Source organism: Lissotriton helveticus, chromosome 11 (genome assembly GCF_964261635.1).
Source record: "Lissotriton helveticus chromosome 11, aLisHel1.1, whole genome shotgun sequence".
In the NCBI taxonomy this organism is placed as follows: Eukaryota; Metazoa; Chordata; class Amphibia; order Caudata; family Salamandridae; genus Lissotriton; species Lissotriton helveticus.
Genome location: NC_136072.1, coordinates 365,397,735 through 365,422,643, shown reverse-complemented (window position 1 = coordinate 365,422,643; position 24,909 = coordinate 365,397,735). Strand labels below are relative to the sequence as shown.

Below are 24,909 nucleotides of genomic sequence, written 5' to 3'. Positions count from 1 at the left end.
CAGCCAGGTGCTTGGCTCACGTTGAATTTCGAGACCGTCACTATTCACAAAGTCTGTAAATACTGTTATGGGTTATTTTAAATCATTTTTATTTGTATTTAGCATGCATTTTTATCAATTAACCATCTTTTTTTATTTTTAAGTTTAGACCATGTTGTACTGCCTAAGGGGGGATGGAGCACACTGTATCTCATCCCAGCATAGTTCACCCCAATACATTCTGGTAAATGCAGCATGCTTACTTAAAAGTAACTGCAGTTTTTCACTAAAGTTGATGCAGGTAGTGTGGTTAATCAGTAGAGAGCCGAAGTACTGGAGAGCAGATAAGTCATCTGGGTTTGCTTAAATGCTGCTCAAGTCTTCACAGTACCACTCCACAGGCGCATCCCAGATGAGCTTGTTACCTCCTTGATCCAAGGAAACCTATTAAACTACAGCAACTTTGAGGTAAGCGTACTGCATTTACCAGAATGCAATGGGGTGAACCGTGCTGGGATGAGATGCAATGTGCCTGTGGGGTGGTGCTATGACCTGTGAAGACTTGGGCAGCATTTCAATAACCCCAGATGACTTTTCTCTGCTCTCTGCTACTTCTGCTGTTTGCTGAAGGGCTAAACCCAGAAATACTACAGCAACTTTGAAGTAAGCATATTGTATTTACTAGAATCCAATAGGGGGAGGTGCTGAGATGAGTCCGTGTGTTCCCTCCCTCATTTGTGTGTGTTGCACTGCAGTTTGTGCTGCTGTGCAGCATGTAAACAAAACATTGACAAAGACAATAGATTTCACGTAGGTGAAACCTATTGGCTTTGCCACTACTTGTTTTACTTTCCAGCCGTCACCTGGAATCTGATTTTCCAGCATAGTCTTCAAAGACGTATCCAAGTTCCTTTTATACTGCTCCTTCAGACAAGGAAACCAAGAAGTTGAATGAATTGTTACACAACGTTTTTGCCTCCCTTGGTTTTGCTTGCTACACTGCTAATTCCACCTACCTTTTAGGTCATTAAGTCCATGCCTTAGGGGAACTGGCGAAAATTACAACTGTTAATCTGCCAGACCATATGAAGATTCCATTCTCTAACCTGGTGAGTGATGACCAAGATGCATCAAAATAGATCCTGGAGTGTGGCTTTGAGTCTGGATACTGTTCCTTGGTTTTGAGCAACTCTCTCACCCTGCGTTGGCATGCTTGGATGCATTAAAATGAGATTTTGGCAGATGTTCAGGTTGAACTCATTGACTTGACTTTTAACAGAGAGAAGGCCAACCCTCATTGGAACATTTCAAGCACAACTTGGCTATTGCTTGCACCATGGGGTTGTCCTCTGCATTAATTTCACCAACAGTTTCAGACGTTCCTTGGTTATTTTGGGGACTCTGATTGCGCCTCACTAGGCAGGGTGGATCTGACACTTTGATCTTCATTAGGCCAACGCTTCACTTTCTGCACACAGCGCACCTGTACTCACAACAGGATGATCAGATCCTCCACCCCAATCCCCAAATGCTCTGGATGTACTTATGGAGGTTGAGCAATGCCAGCTAAAGTCATTTTGCCTTCCTGACTAGGTGGCAGACGTCATTGGGGCGGTCAGAAAGCCCTTCACTAAATCCAGCTTTGCAGGATTCTGGAGCAAGTTTGCATTTCACGTTTGTTCATCCTCCGTGGCAATAACTGCTATGCCATAGCCAAGAAAGGCTCTCTGTAAGACATTACTATTAGTTCCAAAAGGGCCATGACTGCTTTGTTTCAGAGGCTCCCGGGTGATGAAATCTACTATGCAGCAGCGTGGTCATCCTTGCATACCTTTGCAAACCTCATTTCCTTCCCATTTCAGGCACACAGTGTCCAGTAATTAGCCCAACCTGTGCTGCATGATTTCCTTGTTTCACTAGCACTAATCCGTCCCATTTCCCTGGGAGTTTCTGCTTTAGGAATCTGCGCACATATGTATCCATCATAAGAATAAGGTACCTCCCTTCATTAATGATATTTATGGTGGATACATAATCTTTGCTCAGTTTGCTTTCTATTTTCTCCTCCTCTTTAAGATATTTCTTTGATTAATTAAATCCCGTTGTATGTAAATGTTAATTGCTGTTATCACCTGTGTGGCTGTCTTCATTCTTCTTGGTGTGCCTCGCTAAGGAGCTGAAAAATAATATCAGAAGTGACTCACTGACATTTATTTAGTGCCTAATCTACTCCATTGACTCCCTGTTTGGAGATGGAGGTGTGACTGTCGCCGCGTTGCACCTCCTGGTGGAGCTGGGGACTCACTGTTATGGAAAGTTTGTCAGATCAGTCTAAAATATTCAATGGATAGAAAACATATGAGAAGATGGTGTATCCACCAGAAATATTATTACCAAAAGTAAGTAACATTTTCTTTAGTGAAAATAAGATGTTCATAGTTCCTGCAGAGATGAAGCCAGAAATTAAACTAAAGATGATTACGATGGAAATGGAATTTCAAACCCTGTCTTGAAGGAAGGGTAACACCTCAATGAGGTATGTGCGTGAACCTTGGAAGGTTAAGTGTCGATGTTTGAAGTGGGAGTTTGTGTGGGTGCAATTAGTTCCTGGAGGCAGGAATTTGTAATTGTGCGTATCAGTTTTTGTGTGTTGGTTTGGGCGTGAAATTCCCCTCTGCTCGCAGTGTGTGCTGGGTTTTTCCCGATCCGCGTAGTGCGCAGAGTTTCCTCGCTCGCACTCACCAGCGTTAAGTTGGCGAGTGCAAGCATCTTACTCCAGATCACCTCCCGATGAGATTTATCTGCGCAGGTGATCACAGATGGTTGCTACAGATCGCGTTAAGAGAAACCTTTCGTTCCCGTTGAGGAAGCTGCGGTTAAAGGAGAACATGTGCTCGAGTGGCAGAGAGAAGCAGCGACCTCTTGTGCTGCGTGTGGTGCTGTTCGTGCTTTACAGCGCTGGACAAACACCTGGCACTCGAAATAGGTGCGAATGGCGTGACTTAATGCACTCCGCCGCTTGCGGAATTCCGTGTTGCATGGAAGAGTTTTTTCGTCACTTTGTGGCATTCCGCGTAGCAGAACTCCTCGAACTCTTCCCTGGCCTATTTAAGACTAGGGAAAACACATGAATTTCTTTTTATTTTGCGCTTCATGCATGCTTTTAGCTGTTTCTAAGGGTTTTAAGTAACAGTGTTACTATTAGCCAATTCCATGGTAGTATGCTTATTAACCTAGGAAGGAGAAAAGGCCAAATTGGGCCTGAAGGAATTGAAACTGGACACTTGTAGGCCATACCGAATGCCACTCTGAATGCTAAGCTCACGGAATCGTTTTGCCCGTATAGTGAAGTTAATTGATTTTGATTAAAAAGGAAATGGTAAAAGGGGACGTTTTTACACAAGCCAGTCTGTTCTTCCTGTGTCCTACTATATTATGAACGATTCAGTCACAGAGTGCACAAGTATCACAGGTCCACCACACCAGGGTCGGATTGGTAACAAAATTAGGCCCAGGCACTGAAGGATAAAGTGGCCCACATTTGTGGAAAATGGCGTTTCATGAACTGCTGCTTAGTATCTGGAGCAATCTGTAATACATTAAGTGTTCCAAACTCATGGGGTCGGTAGTATTGGCCAGTACTAGCCGAACCACTAGACACACCATTATTTCACTGCAACTCATCCACAGGTCTCACCTGATTTTCATGCCTATACATTTCTCTACTTTGGGTGCCTGAATGTGTTAGTCACCGATAGGCCCCTTAGTCTGTGCTCCCCGTGCCCCAATGATCCCTGAATATCATGTGTTATATCAGGCCAAGAGTCAGAGAACCATGTGCATCCTTTGTGTCTAGAGGCTTCTGTTCACCCTCAAGAACCAGAGGTCTTCCTCTTTTGTTTGTCACTCAGCAGCCTCTCTGCAAGCATCTCTTTGGGGATTGCTTCCAACTTTGGACTTGATATCTTTTGTATGTTAAGTGGAAAATTTATTTGAATCTGGAAAATATGCAGTTATTTACTCCAAATGCCTTTCATTTTCTCTGTCTCTATACCCCTTTCTCATTTGCTGTGTTGTGCTCTCTCGATCTCCCTATCACTTTTTGCTCCCTCCTAGTTCTTCTTTTTTCTCTCATTCTCTACTTCGTTTCCTCTCCTTGTGTCTCTCATTCTACCTATGTGCTTTGGTCTCTCACATTTCCACTCTTTTCCTATATTTCTCTCGGTCTACAAATCCCCCCCCCCTCTCTCCCACTCTTGTCCCCCGTGCGCTATTTCTTCAGTTATTTGTATATCTCTTATGCCATTATTACCTCGTTATTTTGTATCTCTCTTTTAAGGTTTATTTCATGTGCCTGTATTGCAAACCATCCCTTTTTCTCCTGTCTTGCTCTCTCTTGTCAGTCTCTTTCACAACCCTCTGCCCCATTAACTTATGTGTTACTCTACCTTAAGTTATATGATTGTGTCCCCTTTATTGCCTTGCTGCAGACAGTAACGGAAAGTCCACCTGGGCCCGGAGGCAAGGTTTAAACCAAAAAAGAATTCACAGGTGGAATTTCCTTTACCATTCCATCCGTTTGATTAAGTGAATTCCACTGGTGGATTTAAATCTACATTTAGCACTATCTCCTGGAATGCCAGCAACCTCTAAACTAAGCCCTAGACTGAGGGAGAGACTTAGGATAGTTCATGTAAGGTAGTAACCATCCCCTTTTTTCATGTCTAAAAAATTTTTAGGTCGAGCTTTGCGCATGCGTAGCATGCGTAGCATGCGTGTCTAGCTCGGTACCTATTGTTCTCAGTTTCCTGGGAATCTGAGACAGGGCTCGGACACGGCCGATTGCACCTCGTGGGCGCGCACCGCCGGCACTTATCCTATCTCAGATTCCCAGGAAGTCCGCCATGCAGTCGCACACGCACACGCACACAGGCACACACACAGGCACACACACACACTGCATACACACACGCTCCCCCCCCCCCCCCCCCTCCCCTTACCTCACCGGGCTCTTTTCTTGTTGCAATCCCTCCTTCTGCCCGGCTCCCAATGGATGGATGGGCGGGTGGGGGCGATGCGGCCAGGGGCTCCAGTGCTGCTACGGCGGGCGGGCGCGACGCGGCCAGGGGCTCCAGTGCCGTCCATCGCCTCTTGTACGCCATCAGCAAGCGGAGAAGCGGCCAAGAACACTCTGCGCCTGTGCGGAAGTGCGTGCGCCCGCCTGACGTCACTTAGAGGCTGAACCTTACGGTAGGCAGTATCTTGCCAGTCCGGGCGCAGCAGACATTGAATAATGGCTGTCTGTTGCACAATTCATGCCCTAACGAGCCTTTGTGTGGCTCCATGGAGCGGGCCGAACAGCACTTTCGTTTTAGCTCCTTACAGGAGCAGGTTGTGACAAGAGATTTCCACGCTTCTGCTTTGTAGCAAGGGATCGGTTTGTCCTGCAGGTATGAATGCAAGCCTTACAGCAAGACGTGAACTTCCTCTCCCCGCCAGCCACCCTTGCTAAATTTTGTCGGCAGGACTCTGACCCGCCTCTTATCTGTGCAGCATTCCTTGGTGAGTTACTGAGATGTGCTGCACAGATGAAATAAATACCTGTATTTATCATTTATGAGCAGTTCACCTATTTGGGAGCAGTGTTGAAAGTATATAAAAGTTATGGCATCTGATCCTGAGAACAATGGGAGAGGAGTCAGTGAGTGTAGAAGCAGAGGCACACACGTAGCTAAAAATAACAATTGTTAGCCTGTCACATGCAACTAACTGTATATTATAATGTGTAATGCACATACCTTAAATGATAAAAATGCTTTGTTCAGCTGGGAAAGCTCAGTCGGTTAAAGCAATCACTTCAGACTTCTCTCTAAATAGTAAGAGGGTCAGTCATTTAAAACAATTTTTTTGATTTAGAGTTTTATATAGTGCAAACTAGTTCTGCAGGACAAGAGACTATGCCTGACTTGGTGGGTCATACTTCTGTAGGCTGGTAGTGTTGGGGTAAAGCTCTCGTTTTAGCTCTTCGGAGGTAACATTGTGGGACCAGTGCAAGATGTTTTTTAAGTTAAGTTTGCAGTTTTGTCCGATCGCTGAAGGTTGGTAGGTTGGGGAAGTAGTGTCTGAGGCGTCCTTTAAACAAGCATTTGCAATGCAATAGATCTCACTTTTGCTAAAGTTTAAGCTATTAGCATTGTAAATGACAATGCCTTTTATTTATGTTTTAAAAACCAAAACATAAATAAAAGGCATTGCCATTTACAATGCCAAAAGCTCAAACTTGCGTAAATGCGAGACCTATTGCATTGCAAATGTTTGTTTAAATTGTTTGTCAAACATTTTTCTTTTTGCTCATTTTGATTGTTTGCGTTTTTCCATTGTGTGGTGAACCGGAGTCTCCTCATAGTAACGTAATCTGTCTCCCTGTACAGCCCCTCCCACCCCACCCACAGGTAACATTGCTGTTAGCTGTGATGCTCAAAAAGAGCCCATCCACTCCCAGCGGCCTCACGGTCATGCTGACAGACTCGGGACAGGAGGAGACCCACCACGTGCTGCACTTGCTCAGTTTGGCTCATTTTACTACTGTATAAGACAATGAGCCTGGCATTATCTGCACTCGGTTGTGATTGGCTCCGATCTAACCTCTAGGACTGCAGCTGCCTGTGGGCAGGCAAATGTGATGTTATCTCCATGTGAAAAACCGACCCATCAGCTGGCCTTGGTCTCAGGCCCGTCAGGCAATGCCCGATTACCCCTCCTGCCAAGCCGACACTGCACCCCGCTCCCCCATCAGACACATCATACAACCAGTTGTACATCATACAATGCACATAAAACAATACAGTGTAAAATCGTGTGTGCTTCCCCCAATTCCAGATTCAGTTGTGTCATTGTATTTAATTTGCAGTTCAGGAAGTAGATTAGGCCTATTCTGAATATTACCAGACCGTTTAAGCTAAAACAGCAGTGTTGGGATCAGTTATCAGTGTAGTTCATTGAGGTGTCTTGCTCACATTGGTGAGAGTAAGCTCAAGATATTGGCTCGAATAGTGATCATGAGTGAGAAGAAGTCTACTGTATAGTTCACTGTAATTTGTTTCCATGAGTTTCTTATTAGTGCCGGGCCCTCGTGTCCCCCGCGTTGTCTCTCTGGGCTAACTTGTTGATTGTTTTGTGGCAAGCACAAGAACGTATATTTCTGAATCACATGTTGGACATACCTATAAACTGCTTCTGGAGCATTATAATTTGTGTTCTTGGTTCAGGTTTGTTTTGAGTTTGGTTGCAGGCCGTATCCAGAGGCCGTAGAATAGAGCCAGCATGGTGTAATTAAGCGGTAAATCGGTAGTAGCTTGTTAATAAAAATAAATTTCTTAATACCACAGTTCTAGCATTTGTAGGCAATAACCCAGGTAATATTATCCAGTTTAATGGTACTTCAGATACCACCTAAGAATGTTGAACGGATGAGTTGGTCTTGTTGGGATTGGGACTTGTGACATGAAGTTCGGGTCACATATCAGCGATTTAACATTAACCTTTCAGAGAGCCCGCAACATGCAATTACAGTCAAGTTTAATTAAATTTGATCCTGTTAATACTGCCTTCAAGTGGCATTTGTGAGCCTATTTAGGGCAGCGCAAGTAAAATAGAAACTGACTCTACCCCACAAATTTGACAGAGTATTTCCAGGATGTTAATCATTGATTGTGTTCAAGTTCAAAGTTTAATGCGGAACAATCATTTGTGTGAAAATTCTTGAAGTACTTTGTCTTATATTTGTTTAATTTCTTATTTTTCAGTGTTCAGAGTAGACCTTTTCTGCAGTGGTAAAATGGACTCCGAGGTCACGTTACACATGCAGCTCAACTTAACAATGAATTCTTCTAAAAATATCACAGTTTTGAACTTCAAACGAAGGAAAATGTGCTACAAAAGTAAGCAGGTCTCCATTTTTTTTATTTCATCTATTGCTAAAGTAATGAATGATCTTAAGACTTCTCTATATGTGTCGTTCTCTGGATAGCATTCTACTGAAACACCCGGTATTTGGCAACAACGGATGTGATTTTATGTTTTCAGGGGTCTATGGATGGCCCACTACACATGAATTGAGAGTGGCCGGAGCGGTCAGTAGGATGCTTAGAGGTGTTCACGGTGTTTTGAAAGTTGCTTAAAAAGTGTTAACCTTTGTACATCTACAGCCGTATTGATATAAAACAACCAAAGCAAACACTCATTTGTTTAGCACCAGACCATCTGACACATGTAGCTAGAAATATTCTAATCCGTTGGACCCAGTCAGTAGTCTTGATCGTTGCCTGTTTTTTTTTAGGTCGAGCTGGCGTTGGAGCGCGAAGCGCTCCCGCCAGCGAGACTATAGTCACCTTCCTCCCTGTCAAGGGAGTAACAGCTGTGAACGAGCCCGATACAGACCAGGGCACGAGCCGACCCAGGTCTGTGAACGCGCTTCAAGGTTGAGCAGCTTGTGCACGTTTGTTGGACGTCAGGCGCTGCAAGCCCGCCAGACCAATTATCCCAGCATGAAACTCTACTTCCTGAGGCGCCACAAGACCAATTATCCCAGCAGGAGTCTCCACTTCCTCAGGCACCGCAACAATTATCACAGCATGAGACCCACTTATCACAGCATGTCAACAGGCCCCCAGGCTGCTGGAGCACTGAACTATAATTAATGTGCAGTTGAGTGCTCCAGCAGCGTGGGGCTGCTCTCTGCATGCTGTGATAATTATCACTTTGGGGCCTCATGCTGTGATAATTAGGGCGGCGTGCTCTATTTGCAGCACTGAACATTTTCAAAGAAGGCGAAGCAGTGACATTCATTGGAGACACTCACCCTCACCCCCTCACCCCTCACACACCTCCTCACCCACCTCACCCTCACACCCTCACCTTCACACCCCCTCACACACACCCTCACATACCCTTACCAGCACAGCAAAACACAACACAGCACAGCAAAACACAGCACAGCAAAACACAACACAGCACAGCACAGCAAAACACAACACAGCACAGCACAGCAAAACACAACACAACACAGCACAACACAGCACAACACAGCACAGCACAACACAGCACAGCACAACACAACACAACCCTCACGCCCTCACCCCTCACACACCTCCTCACCCTCACACCCTCACCTTCACACCCCCTCACACACACCCTCACATACCCTTACCAGCACAGCAAAACACAGCACAGCAAAACACAGCACAGCACAGCAAAACACAACACAGCACAGCAAAACACAACACAGCACAGCACAGCAAAACACAACACAGCACAGCAAAACACAACTCAGCACAGCAAAACACAACACAGCACAGCAAAACACAGCACAGCAAAACACAGCACAGCAAAACACAGCACAGCCAAACAGCACAGCACAACACAGCAAAGCACAGCAAAGCAAAACACAGCACAGCACAGCAAAACACAGCACAGCAAAACACAGCACAGCAAAACACAGCACAGCAAAACACAGCACAGCAAAACACAGCACAGCACAGCAAAGCACAGCAAAACACAGCACAGCAAAACACAGCACAGCACAGCAAAACACAGCACAGCACAGCAAAACACAGCACAGCACAGCAAAACACAGCACAGCACAACCAAGCACAGCACAGCAAAACACAGCACAACCAAGCACAGCACAGCAAAACACAGCACGGCACAACCAAGCACGGCACAACCAAGCACGGCACAACCAAGCACGGCACAACCAAGCACGGCACAACCAAGCACGGCACAACCAAGCACGGCACAACCAAGCACGGCACAACCAAGCACGGCACAACCAAGCACAGCACAACCAAGCACAGCACAACCAAGCACAGCACAACCAAGCACAGCACAACCAAGCACAGCACAACCAAGCACAGCACAACCAAGCACAGCATAACCAAGCACAGCATAACCAAGCATAGCGTAATAAAGCACAACAAAACATAGCATAACAAAAAATAGCATAAAAAAACACAACAAAACATAGCATAGCATAACAAAACACAGCATAGCATAACAAAACACAACATAGCATAGCATAACAAAACATAGCATAGCATAACAAAACACAACATAGCATAGGATAACAAAACAAAGCATAGGATAGCAAAACAAAACATGGCATAACAAAACATGGCATAACAAAACATGGCATAACAAAACATGGCATAACAAAACATGGCATAACAAAACATGGCATAACAAAACATGGCATAACAAAACATGGCATAACAAAACATATAATAGTATAGCAAAACATAGCATATCAAACACAACAAAACATAGCATAGCAAAACAAAGCATAGCATAGCAAAACATAGCATAGCATAACAAAGCATAACAAAGCATAGCATAACAAAACATAGCATAGCATAACAAAACATAGCATAGCATAACAAAACATAGCATAACAAAACATAGCATAACAAAACATAGCATAGCATAACAAAACACAACATAGCATAGCATAACAAAACACAACACAACATAGCATAGCATAACAAAACACAGCATAGCATAACAAAACACAACATAGCATAGGATAGCAAAACTAAACAGAGAAGAGCATAGCATAACAAAACAAAGCATAGGATAGCCTAACAAAACATGGCATAACAAAACATGGCATAACAAAACATGGCATAACAAAACATGGCATAACAAAACATGGCATAACAAAACATAGCATAGCATAACAAAACATAGCATAACAAAACATAGCATAGCATAACAAAACACAACATAGCATAGCATAACAAAACACAACATAGCATAACAAAACACAGCATAGCATAACAAAACACAACATAGCATAGGATAGCAAAACTAAACAGAGCAGAGCATAGCATAACAAAACAAAGCATAGGATAGCCTAACAAAACATGGCATAACAAAACATGGCATAACAAAACATGGCATAACAAAACATGGCATAACAAAACATATAATAGCATAGCAAAACATAGCATATCAAACACAACAAAACATAGCATAGCAAAACATAGCATAGCATAACAAAGCATAACAAAGCATAGCATAACAAAACAGGATAGCATAACAAAACATAGCATAACAAAACATAGCATAACAAAACATAGCATAGCAAAACAAAGCATAGCATAGCAAAACACAACACAACATAGCATAGCATAACAAAGCATAGCATAACAAACACAACAAAGCATTGCATAGCATAACAAAACAAAGCATAGGATAGCAAAAAAACATAGCATAGCATAACAAAACAAAGCATAGAATAGCAAAACAAAACATTACATAGCATAACAAAACATAGCATAGCATAACAAAACAAAACCTATCATAGCCTAGCAAAACATAGCATACCAAACACAACAAAACATAGCATAACAAAACATAGAAAAACAAAGCATAACACACACAACCACACACACAACCACACACACACAACCACGCACACATAACCACAACCACACACACAACCACAACCACACACAACCACACACACAACTATCTATCGATCTATCGCCCTCACTCTATCTGCCTATCGATCTATCGCCCTCACTCTATCTGTCTATCGATCTATCGCCCTCACTCTATCTGTCTATCGATCTATCGCCCTCACTCTGTCTATCTATCGCCCTCACTCTATCTATCGGCCTCAGTCTATCTATCTAATCGCCCTCACTCTATCTATCTATCGGCCTCACTCTATCTAATCGCCCTCACTCTATCTATCTATCGCCCTCACTCTATCTTATCGCCCTCACTCTATCTATCGCCCTCACTCTATCTATCTATCGCCCTCACTCTATCTATCTAATCGCCCTCACTCTATCTATCTATCAATCTATCTATCTATCGCCCTCACTCTATCTTTCTATCGATCTATCGCCCTCATTCTATCTATTTATTTAGATACTGATCGCCATCACTCTATGTATCTGTCTAGCTATCTATCGCCCTCACTCCTATCTATCTATCTATCTATCTATCTATCTATCTATCTATCTATCTATCTATCTATCTATCTATCTATCTATCTATCTATCTCGCTCACTCAATCTCTCTATCGCCCTCTATCTATCGCCCTCCCTCTATCTATCTATCGCCCTCACTCTATCTATCTATCCCACTCACTCTATCTATCGCATCACCACAGCATCACTAAGGGGCACAACAACATCACTATGCGCTACCACAGGATAATTGAATGCCACAGCATCACTAGTCGCCACCACAACATCTCTCAGCCCCACCACAGCATCAATCTGTGCAACCATTTACCAACAACTGGGTCAAATATGATCTCTCAATGTTTCAAGCTTTATTACAAATGTCACAAAAAGAGGTTAGTATTTCACTTCTGTTCTTGGATTTTCGTCACAATAAAATACACTGAACATATTCTTCACAAAAGTTATTTACAAAAGTTTAAGCTATTGCCATTATAAATTACAATAACTTTTATTTAAGTATTAATTATTTAAAAAATTCAAAGCCATTGTTATTTGTAATATCAATACATCTAAGTCACGTGAATACAACACATATTGCATTACAAATGCTATAGGTGTCACAAGTTATAACTATTGGCATTGTAAATGACAAAGCTATTATTTTCGCTATTTTCAAAACCAACACATATATAAAAAATGTGTCATTTACAATACCAATAGCTCAAACTTTCCTAATGCGAGACCTTATGCATTGCAAATGCTTGTTCTAACTTGCCGCTGTTCCATTGTATGTAATACTGTTGTATTTCTGTGTTTGGGACTTTCTGACTCAACATTGCTCTTTGCAGGATTGATGCTCTTCAGAATGTTTATTTGTGTTCTCTCCTTTATCGCACTAGAAGCAGTGTCCCACTTTAAATGACAGATCGCTACAAGATATTGAAGAAGTAACTCCTAGTGAAATAGATTTTTATTTTTGACCAATTGTCAGCAAGGTTGACTGTATGAACGTAAAATGGAGTGACTGATGTGGCTTTGGGAGGGATGATACTGTGGAGCAAAGCGTTAGATCTCTTGGCTAGCAGTACCTGCATGTTTTTTTTTTTTTTAGAGCAACACAAATGAAGCAGCAGCAGTAACACTAGTGTCTTGCAGATTAAGAGGGATGTAGGAATTTTGAGTTTGTTGTATTCTGGGGCATTATTAGGGAGGACAGACAAAGCAGGGTGTGGATAATTGGCAGGCTATTTGTTTAACCTAGCAAAGCAAGCAGGATCCTTCTCAAACTGGAGATGGAATTATGGTGGCTCGTAAAATAAAGAAACGAACCCACATGTAAAGCTACCCTAGAAATTCAAACCGTGGGCAATGGATATGGACTGTAGCTTCTGATAAAAGGCCGCTTATTCATAGGGGAGTGAAATTTAGAAACCCTTAAGCCGTCTTTGGCATTTGCTGAGGTAGAATAGCAAAGCAAGATGCCGCATTATAAACAGCAGTGGGGATGATGACTCCCTGTAAGTTGTCAATAGAAAATGCACAAGTGGCTGCTGCAATAGGTGTTTTTGCTGGGAATGGGGCTTTATGTAAAAAAACCCTATGCCCCCTTCCATTTGGACTGGTTGTTTTCTATCAAAGTTGTCTGCATTGTTGAAACAATTTTTTTTTGTTTGCATCTGGGAGGCAGACCTAGCTCAGGGATCTATTGCAGGAGGTGAAATAACTTACAAAACAATATCTATGGAAATATAATTCACAAGGAAATAGGCAAGTGAGATGTATGATAGATCTAGAGATATATATATTTCTCCTACTGGCGATCACAAGTACGACGTTACAGCTAGTTTCCATAAACAAAGCATTTTTTTGTTTTGCTAATAACTTTGGTGCCGTTGGTAAATCTTCAGAAAATTTTCAAAACTAATATGACGGTCACTTCAGCTGATGTCAGGAACGTTTTGGGGTGATCCATGAAGTGGGGGCAGAGAAAAAGGTGGGGGGGGGTGTCCCAAAATGTGTATATATATATGTGTGTATGTGTGTGTATATATATATATATATATATATATATATATATGTATGTGTGTATGTATCTATACACCCCCCCCCCCTTCTCCAAGCCTCGTCTTGGAGATAAGAATGTGGGTAATTAGAGGCTGCCTCCTTTGGATTTGATTTCGAATCTGAGAACATAGAAACAGGTAAACACATTGGACTCTCTTAAACTACTGATGTAGGTGGAAGGAAGTAACAGAAAAAAAGGCTTTGCAAAGGCTTCCAGCTGAGAAATCAGTACTTGGATGTACATTCAGTGCTATGTTGAGGCAGGTCTGCTACCATGTAGCAGGTAGGTCTTTCAGCATTAAGCAGTTGTGGTGCAAACTCATATGATGTAAAAAAATGTTGAAAAATAAATGTGATGTTTCAACTAATTCCAAGAAGAGACGAAACAATTTGGTTCACGATAACATATAAATCAGATAGAGACTTGTATCCACAGATTCCTTACCATAGAATATTCCTGAGGTGCCAGACTGGTACTGGAAGATTTTGAAGCGGTACCCCTGTGAGCTGGTAGGTGCCGTCATTTGTCTCTACATCAACGTCTTTCACTCCGAAAGTGACATGCGTGCTACCCATATAGACACCACCTTGCACACTGATGCCAATTCTTTCCTTTCCTCACCAGATAGCGCTGGTCAGAGCTAGCACTTTTTTATGTCTTTTTTCGATGTTTTGTCCATTTTATGGGGATTCATTTTCTCCTTGTGTGAGGTATGTCACCCAAGAATTCATCGGGTTTCAAACCAATTGGGACTTGTCATAGGCAAATGTTGGTGACAGACCCCCACTTTGGAATGTTTATGGTGTTTGGATCGGGACCACCACCCTAAGACCTGCGAGGATTACTATACATCCGAAGCGCTGATGAAGCTCCCCCTCAAGCTCTTCGCCTGCCGATATTGGTCAACACTAGGACTCTCAAAGTCCAAATCATGTGGATGGTCCCGGGAGTATTCGCGGAGACTGTCCCGACAGTCATCGTCACACTCCAAATCGTCAGAAGTCATGCAAGTCCCACAAGCATGTAAAAAAATCCAAGCAGTCGAAGAGTTCTTCGACTTTGCAGCATCCATCGACGTCTTACTATAAGATGTGGGAGCGTCGGCATGCCAGACTTCGCGGTTTAATAGAGCCTGAACCTAGGTCCCTTCTCTGATTTTGCTGTACCAACCCCCATCCAACCGAAGGAGTTCTGTAAGGCCATATGTCTCATATTTAAGCAGCCTGGCCCGTCTAGAGTGCCTTAGGACATAGAAGGGGGGGCCCTACTTGATCAACAACAGAGGTTCACCCTCTGCGCCTCTCTGCCCCATGGATCCCTTGCTGGCTCCAGGGCGGAGCCACAGGCGAGACAAAGACCTTCCTTGGCGCCCGGTCCAGTGCCAACTCCTCCGACACCTCTAGGCAGCGACATCGTTATTCCTGAATCTAACATGGAGCCAGGTGGGGCGTTGCCTCCGGCGCAGACCAGGCCCACACTTCCCGGGGCCAGTGCCTTATTTGTTTGATAGGCCTGGAGAGGGAGATTAAAGGGGAGAGGTCTATGGACCCTTATGATTACTAGCCCCCTGTTGAGGAATAGGACAACTGGTACAAGGAGCTGGCGAAGGCCAGTGGATTAGACACCTCACCTGACACTTCTCTGGTCTGTCCTCCTCTCATGGGTACGGAGAAGGGTGCCTCTTTTGCGATGGTGGTGCGTAGGGTGGCTGAGTTCGTGGACCTTCAGTTACACATGGTTGCGGTCATGAAAAATGTCATGACAGAGAGGCTTAAACCAGGCGTCTCCCCCTCTGAATCCCTTCTCCCATTCAATGAAGGGGACTGGGGCTGGTCCAAGCACTGCAAAATTTCTCCTGTGGATTGGACAATTGCCCGCCGCTATCGCCTCGTCCCTTGGGATCCCAGTTTCTTCACACAGCACCCCACTCCTGAGAGCTTGGTGGTCCAAGCCTCCTCGTCTAGGATTAACCCGACACGTTCCCTACTATACCACCGGTTAGGGAATCCAAAAGACTGGATTACCACGTTCATACTCTTGTGGGTTCCACATACCACACGAGAAGGATCACCAACAGTTGGGTCAGTCCACCATCAACCCCTCTACTCCCCCCACCACAACTGCTAACTCCAAGCCTCTTTAGTTTGCCCTACAACCATCACTGGCTCCCCCAGTGACGGTCAGTGACCTAAGACTGTTGGGTCCTACAAATCGTCCAAAGGAACTATTCCAGCTCCTTGGGGACTACCCTGATACCCATTCCGCCCACTTACAGTCGGCTGACAGAGACCATCTCTCCTGATGTGGTCAAGAAGTGCAGGCTCTCTTCACCAAGGGAGCTGTAGAGAGGGTGCCTGCATCAGAAGTAGGTTGTGGCTGTTATTGCTGCTACTTTCTAGTGCTAAAGAAGGACAGAGGACTCTGTCCTATCCTAGACCTGTGTATTCTCAAACTCTTCCTGAAAAAGGAGAAGTTCATAATGCTCACACTCGCCCTAGTCCTATCTGTCCTGGACTCTGGAAACTAGATGGTAGCTTTTGACATGCAGGACGCCTATTTCCACAAGCCTGTCCTGCCTATACACAGACGTTGCCTGCGGTTCACGGTGGGCCAAGAGCACTTTCAGTTCCCTGTGGTCCCCATCGGCCTTACCAGTGCTTCTTAGGTGTTCACGAAAGTGATGGCGGTGGTCACCGCTCATCTTTGAAGGTTTGGGTTCCAGTCTTCGCCTATATAGACAAGAGACTGTTAAAGGCAAGCTCTTCCTAGGCAGTTGTTTCGCACTTACAGACTGTGGCGAACCTCCTGCACTTGCTTGGGTTCACTATCAACGTGCCAAAGGCGCAAATGACCCCTTCTCAGACCCCCCCTTCATCTGAGTCGTTTTTCACACAGTCCTGTTTCGTGGCCCAGCCTCCTGAGTGGCAAGTCCAGAATCATAAGGCTATAATTTCACTGTTTCAGCCTCTATCCTGGATTCCGATGAAACTGACTGAAGCTTTTGGGGCTCATGGCCTACTGCTAGTTACTCATGCCTGCTGGTACTTGCGGGGTCTGCAGTGAGACCTGAAGTCCCATTGGGCGATGCATCAGGGGATCTCTTCGATGAGGCCCAGATCTCAGTGGGAACTGCAAAAGATCTGCAGTGGTGGCTAACAAGACGTGAATGGATCAGTGTCTGACCTCTCTTCCTTCCCCCAACCAGAGCTGGAGTGTAGTGGCATATGTGCCACTCCTAGGTTGGGGTGGCCATCTGGGAGAGGTGGAGATTAGAGAACTCTGGCCTCAGGCGGAGTCCGAGCTCCACATCAACCTATTTGAGCTTTTTGAGAATTTTCGCTTGGCATTGATCAGGGAAAGGCTGGTGCAGGTGTTCACGTCAATACCTGGTGGGATTGTAGACCCTCTGTCAAGAGCCTCTGCATATCTGGACTTGGCTGGAACATCAGGACATTTCCATGGTGGTTCAACAACTTACGGGTCTCTGATCGCGCAGAGTGGACAAACTCTGCCGAAGATGCCTAGCGGGTCGCAAATGGCATCTCCATCTTTAGGTGGTGTAAGATCTCTTATTGCAGTGAGGAGAGCATTGGTTAGATCTGTTCACCACCGCAGAGAACTTGCAAAGTCAGTAGTTTTGCATGCTGGAGTATCCACAGCGACTCTCGCTCGGTGACTTTTTGTTTCAAGTAGACCTCTGGCCTCATGTACGCCTTTCCGCTAATACCACTCCTGCCCAGAGTTCTCAAAAAGATCAGGAATGACTTAGTCCAAGTCATTCTTGTGGGTCCAGATTGGGCACAGAGAGTCTGCTATCCCGACCTGCTGAACAAGACCATTGGTCCTCCAGTCGGGCTCCCTCTTGGAGAGGATCTTCTAATACAGAAGCAGGGGAGGGTTCTGCTTCCAAACCTGCTCACCCTTCACCTTCATGTTTGGAGATTGAACAGAAGCAGTTGACCGATTTCGACGTTTCTCCCAGTTTGTGATGTTATTCTGGCTGCCAGGCATCCTTCCACCAAGTCTGTATATGGCTGCTGTTGGTTCAAGTTTGTGTCATGGTGTGCTTCCTACAGTGTTGACTCCCTTTTGCAAGATTCTTTTGTTTTCTTTATCGTTGGCCCAGCAGGTCTCTACTCTGGGAACAGTTTAAGGTTATGTCTCTACTATTTTGGGATTTTTCCTGTTGGCGGATGTTGGAAAACGAGGCAGCATCTGTGAGGCCTGCACAAATAACATGACACATTTGTCCTTCACTGGGAACACCCTAGGGCAGCACCTGACTCTGAGGGTAGTGCTGCAGAGCAGTCTGAGGCTTACTCAAGGGAGGTGGTGTGGGCTAGTAATCACCATTTGCAGGTGCGCAAATATAACACTCAATAATTGATTGTCCAGTCTGTACTTTGCTTTATAAAAGTACGAGTACATTTATTAAACACACACACTACTCAATACTATGCACCAATTTACAAATATACATAAGCTGATGGAATTACTTTGTGACATTGCATAACATCTCCACCCCTCCCTCAGCGGGGTGGGGTCTAGTACCACCACTCCCATGTAGGCACATCATCTTGCCCCCAATGCAGTGAATTGGACTTAACCTGGAGCGAGGGCCCTGCGCACTGGCACCATCCCAGTGACGACTCCCCCGCCTCCATCATCGGTGGGGGCCAGGGTGGGCTCCTGGCCCCCAGGCAGGGCACCTTCACCGTGAGCGCAATGGTGCTCCCCGGCTTTACCTCTCCTTGGGGGCAGCCCCCGGGACCTGACCCACCCCGGGGGCATCTTTGAGACCGGCGGCGTAGCCCCACGCACTTCGTCGTCGGTCTTCTTAGGGGTCAAAGGTCGCCTACCTTCCGGGGGACATATCTCAGCCCCTGGGGGTCCGATCTGCCCCATTTTCGCGTCTTCCTGCTCCTGGTGGCATCCCCCAGCCACTGGGAGCACACTCCTTCGCTTTCCATGTCTCCAAGAGTGTGCATTCTGCAGGGAGCGGTCTTCTCTGGTTCCCTGCACCAGCCTCTCGCCTGGCTCCCCTCCTGGGCCTCTCTTCTCCTTGCGCAGAGGCCACTGCTTCTGCGCACCGGTCCTGGGATCTTCTTCTGGCGCTGTTAGTGCCCTGGGAGGCAGTCAGGGGGTAACTCCTTCCAACTGCCCATTGCCAGGCTCCAGCACCTTTCGCCTCCGCAGACCACACCCCAGAGAGAGCTTCTTTTCCTGTGCAAGTACTTTTTAAAAGTTGAGCAGGGGGCTGGCAGCAAGTCTCTGTGTCCTATCAAACAGCGAAACATCACTTCCCTGCCCCTGCCCCTGCTCCCTCCTTCTTGTCCAGCCTCTGGGTTTGTTCAAAATGGCGTCGTCCAGTTTCTCTGGCCACATGGCCTCTGAAACCCAACTCCTTTCCCCACTCACTGCCCTCAGTGTGGTTCAGCTTGGTGCCTGGCACCCAGCGACAGCAGTTTAGGGATTGGCTTGTAGCTCCACCTATCTGTTCTCCTTGGAGGGAAGATCTTCGCTCTGGGAAGAAAGGTCATTAATCTAACCTGCCAGGGCTAGACCCCAGCCAGGGACTCGGAGAAATATGACATTTCTGGATGACCCAAAAGCAGTACAAATATGACTTTGGACTCTGCAGAATACTAATTTTCACATCCGTTACACTGGACTTTAGTGCGTGTCTGGAATCTATAGGCCTTGTGGAAGTTACTCTAGCCATGGGTTCCACCTTCCCATAAGGGAATAATGAAGTGAAAAACACAGTTAAACACCCTGACTTTCCCTGGCATGTTTCCTTCCAGTGTATGAAGCCTATTCCATGTCACCACCCAATTCTGCACAAGTCCTGCCACACCATTCACTCCGTAGCTGCTCCTGGACTGAGCAAGCTAGGAATCTCCCCGGCGCAGCCCCTACACGTGTGCACACACATGTACACCTGTGTCTGCATGTAACCAGCACGGTGCCCCCTACTCCAGCTGCTGCGCAGCGGCCTAGTCAAGCCAGGGGGACACCAGTAAGATCTCCATGCAGTCTCCATTATGAGTTCAATGTGGGTGAGTCCCAGATTATGAGGCTCCCCCACAGTAAAAGCTCTACAATTAGGTGCTCAAAAAGCAAAAAATCTGGGCAGCCCCTAGTGTCAGAACCACCTTCTAACACAGGACCAACCTCCTGTCACCTCTTATGGCTAGGTACCTCGAAGGCCTGCAGCATAAGTTTACCCCAACGCCATTCATTAGGCCTCCGTAGGACCTCAACCTTTTCCGTACCTTTCTGATGTGTGCACCATTTGGCCCTCTGCACAATTACCCACTTAGGATATTAATCTATAAACTGCATTTTTAGTGCCCATAACATCGGCCAGAGTGGCAGCGAATTGCATGCACGCTGTGCACCCTCCTTATACCACCTTTTACCTGGATAAACTACTTCTGTGGACATATGCTTTCTTTCTTCTGAAGGGTGTGACTCCCTTTCATGAAGGCCAGAGCATCACACTGCCTACTTTTATTTGCTCCACCTCACCCTTCCAAAAAGGAGGAGACGCCACTGTCTGGACCCAAAAAGAATGTTGTTCTGTTTTGACCGTACAAAAGACATCCGGGTGGATGATCAACTCTTCTTGGTCTATGTAGGAGCTAAAAAGGGAAGGCTGTGCAAAACAGACTATCTCGAGATAGAAATTTCTGTAGATTAAGATCTGCTACACATTGGCCAAGAAGCTACCCCCTGAGGGCTTGCGGGCTCACTCCACTAGAGCCAATACTGCTTCCACTGCGTTAGTGTGCTGTGTCCCTTACCTGGACATCTTGTCAGGCAGAAACGTGGGCATCCCTGCTCACATTCACCAAACACTACTGCATAGACAGTCGGGTCCCTCGTGACGTGCTTTTCACTCTTTCGGTCCTGCAAGACTTTCCGATTTAATTGTCTTTGCAGACCCACCTCTGTGGGTAGGTGTTGCTAGAGTATCTTTTATTAGGTAGGGAATCTGTGGCTAGAAGTCTCTATCAGATGAACAACTTAATTACCTTCGGTAATGCCTTATCTGATAGAGACTCTATCTAGGTGCAGATTCCTTACAGACTCTCCCATCCTCCCCGCTCCATAAAACAATTACAGTTTAAGGGACACTTTTCTCAGGACCTTAGTTACCCACACCAGTGCTCAGTTCTCATCATTGCTCCGCAATTCCTGGCGTTGAAAGTGCAAATGTAACTGACATCAGCGTGCCGGGGTGGCCCCCTACTTATCCAGTATTAGGGTATCTTTCATAGATTCACATGCCTGCATCATTCCCCGTCGTCGAGTTGGGAGTCCCCGGTACATAAGAAAAGTAATGTCTCACTAGAAATATAAAGAGATAGGCCAAGGGCCTCACATTAGTAACATATCCCTGTCCTTTTGTAAAAAGGACCAAACTCTAGAGAACAACCAATCCGCTATCACCACCCTCTGGAATCTTCCTGGAAGCAGCTCTAGTCCCTCAGATTTTTCTACCGCACGTCGTGCTAGGGGAGTCTCCACTGAGCTCTGCTCAGTTTTCCTGGTTTCTGGATTTCCAGTGGTTTTTGCTTCAGGATTCCTTCTTCTGAGTGAAGTTATCTTCATGGAAGATACTCCTAAGAGAGGCCTTTTTAGGCCCTGTGCTTCCTGCAATAAGAAGAGGCTTCATGTTGACGACCAATACAAAGACTGCCTCTACTGTCCTTATCCGGACCATTCATCAAAGGACTGTAAGGTATGTCGTACCTTTTCATCAAAGACCCTTAAAGACCGGGAGGGACGTCTTTTAATTTGGCTGCAGAGGCTTAAAGACAAAGACCAAGCCTTGTCCTCTGAGGAGAGTGAGGGCTCCACAAAGTCTTCAAGTACCTCACAGAAAAGGCCCAGAGTTGCCTCTCCAGGACCTTCGTCGCAGCCCCCTCAAAAGAAGACGCAGAAAAAGTCTTCAGCGGCACAACTTAAGGCTTTACCAACAAAGGTTTCTCCACAGGGTTTTTTACACACCTTTAAAAAGCCTACTTCGACCCCTTCGACGACCGCCTCGTCAACGGTGGCCTCGACAACGATGAAATTCCCTTCTACAGCTGTGGGAGTAACCTAGTCAACGACGACAGTCTCTACATCCTTGGCGTCCTCCGCATCATCCACGTCGACATCGTCGAAGGCTGTTAAACCATTGTCGTCGACAATCAAAATGAAGAAATCTCGATGACTACGTCGACGAGGAGTGTTCCTTCGACGTCTCTACCATCGTCGACGAGGGCTCCGTCGACGACGGATCAGTCAACGGGAGCTCCGTCGACGTTACCTTCAGTTGTGACCGTCGGTGCTTCACCGTCGACGACAACTACACCGACGATGGGCTCGTCGACGACACCAGAGTCCAAAGTGGATAGTGCGTATGTTCATCTAAAAATCACAAAACGCACGTTGACGCCTTACGTCACCTAGCAGAGTCCAACTATTGCCTCCGACTCACCGTTTGGAAGAGGAAGAAGATTCAGACGACGGCAGTATGTTCAGGGCTGCGACAAGTCCTTCTGAACTTCATGTCAAGTGCCAGGAGAGTTCGGACTATGACGAACAAGAACCAGAAGACCAGACCTATTATCCAGACGACCGTCATCTTTGCCAACCTCCCATGGGTTGTCTGCCTGCATCTTTGGTTTCTGACCTCAAATTTTTGATTTCCGACTACAAGCAGAGAATTCCTACTTCTGCTCCGTCTCCTACCCCAGTTGTCTCTCCGCCGCCAAGACTACAGGTTCCACCTCCGCCTCCACAGTCTGTGCTTGTCACAATTTCACCTCCACCTTCCACGGATGATGAGGAGGATGATCAACAGGAGGAAGGAGAACTCCATGATTCCCAATCGACTCATGATGAGTGGGATGATTGTTATCCCTTGTCCAGCGTCTCCGGTACCTTCTCAACCAGATTCGCTTCCTGAAGATATTGGGGGTTTTCATATTGTCTTGGAAAGGGCTGAACAGCGTTTCCAGATTTCTATGCCTTATCAACAGAAGGATTCCGCTCTGCGTCAATGACTTTTCTCTACCGCCGATCTCCATTTCCTCTCCTCCCCCCAAAGTAGGAGGAAAAATTTCCCATTTTTTACACAATTGGAAACAAATAACAACGGACCGTTGATTTCTTCAACTGGTACAATTTGGACACACTCTGGAGTTCATTCAGACTCCTCCGCAGACCCATCCTCGGCTGACGCTTCACAAAAATCTGCGATCTTTAGATCTGAAAGATGCCTATTTCCATATCCCTAACCACAGGAAACACAAAAAATGTCTGAGGTTCACTGTGGCAGGCAGACATTACCAATTCCGAGTCCTGCCCTTCGGACTCAAGTCAGCCCCACGCATTTTTACAAAATGCCTTTCTCCAGTGGCTGCATACCTCAGGAAAAACTTGATGACGTTATTGCCTATCTCGCCGACTGGCTCGTCAACGCACCGTCTCTAGACGGCGCGAACAGATCTTCCAACGCCTGTCTACAGCTTTTCAGTCGCCTGGGGGTCACTCTCCATCAGGACAAGTCCATCCTCCAAACCTCTCAACGGATAACTTTACTGGGTGCTATTCTCGATACAACCAGCAGAAAGCTTTCCCGTCACAAGAGCGACAGTCCAAACTTGTTCAATTGGTGAACCGCATAAGATCCAGGAAGCTTCTCTCAGTACGACTGTTCAAATCCCTTCTAGGGATGGTGTCATTCTCTAGGTTCCCTACTGTCGTCTCCAAATGTGTCCTCTCCAGGAATCACTCTCCGCTCAGTGGATTCAAACCGAAGGATCCTTCGACGATGTCGTTCAAGTCACCCCTCAAATGGTCACTGCTCTACAGTGGTGGACTCATCCACTGAATCTTTCTCAAGGTCTGCCCTTCTTGCTCCAAGCCTGTCCACAAATAATGACAACGGATGCATCCCTGGAGGGTTGGGGAGCCTTCCTCCAAGAACTCCTGGTCAGCGGAAAGTGGTCTCCTTCCGAACGGAAGCTTCACATAAACCTACTCGAGCTACAAGCTGTTTATCTGGCCCTCCTGGAGTTCTTTCTCAGGATAAAAGGTTCTCTAGTGCTTGTCCAGACGGACAGCACTACGACAATGCACTACCTAAATAAGCAGGGGGGTACTTGTTCACTGCCACTCTCTCGCGCATCTCAAAAGATCTGGAACTGGTTACTTTTTACCATTTCCCTACGAGCGGAATATGTTACAGGAACGGACAATTTGCTGGCCGATTCACTAAGCAAGCAACAAACATGTCACGAATGGGAATTGAACCAGCGGACCCTCAAAGGCATATTCTCTCAATGGGGCACCCCTATCTTGGATCTATTTGCCACCCAGCACAACGCCAAATGCCAAAACTTCGCAAGCTGGCATCCCCAACAGGGTTCTCTAGGAAATGCATTTTCGAACGCATGGTTTAACGTCTTTGCCTACGCTTTTCCACCGATTTCCCTGATTCCCAGTGTCCTCAGGAAGTTGAAGGCAGAACCCTGCAGGCTAATTGTGATAGCTCCAGCATGGCCTCGCCAGCATTGGTTCACGGAGCTCCATCTTCTCTCCCTGGAACCGCCGATTCCTTTGAAACCGTTTCCCTCTCTCCTCACAATGGACCGGGAATAAGTCCAACATCCGGATCCAGCATCTCTCAAATTATCGGCTTGGCTCCTGAGTTCCGAGAATTCCATGGCCTAGACATTACTGCAGATTGCAGGGCAATTCTGGCTCGGGCCCGAGCCGACAGTACAAACAAGACATATTCCTTGATATGGAAGAGATTCTGCATCTGGTGTAAGTCTTCGAATGTACACCCTCTTTCTTCTTCTCCAGAATATATATTGCCCTACCATCTCC

The 24,909-nt window shown here is 45.9% G+C and overlaps 1 protein-coding gene across 2 annotated transcripts in view; it reads left to right on the top strand.

Annotated features, from left to right (window-relative positions):
• RYK (receptor like tyrosine kinase) overlaps positions 1-24,909 on the top strand; it is a 985,672-nt gene that overhangs the window by 230,074 nt on the left and 730,689 nt on the right. For both annotated transcript variants that reach the window (XM_078665796.1, XM_078665795.1), the window contains exon 4: positions 7,785-7,919. In XM_078665796.1, coding sequence (XP_078521922.1) covers positions 7,785-7,919 — 135 coding nt within the window. The remainder of the gene's footprint in view (positions 1-7,784; positions 7,920-24,909) is intronic.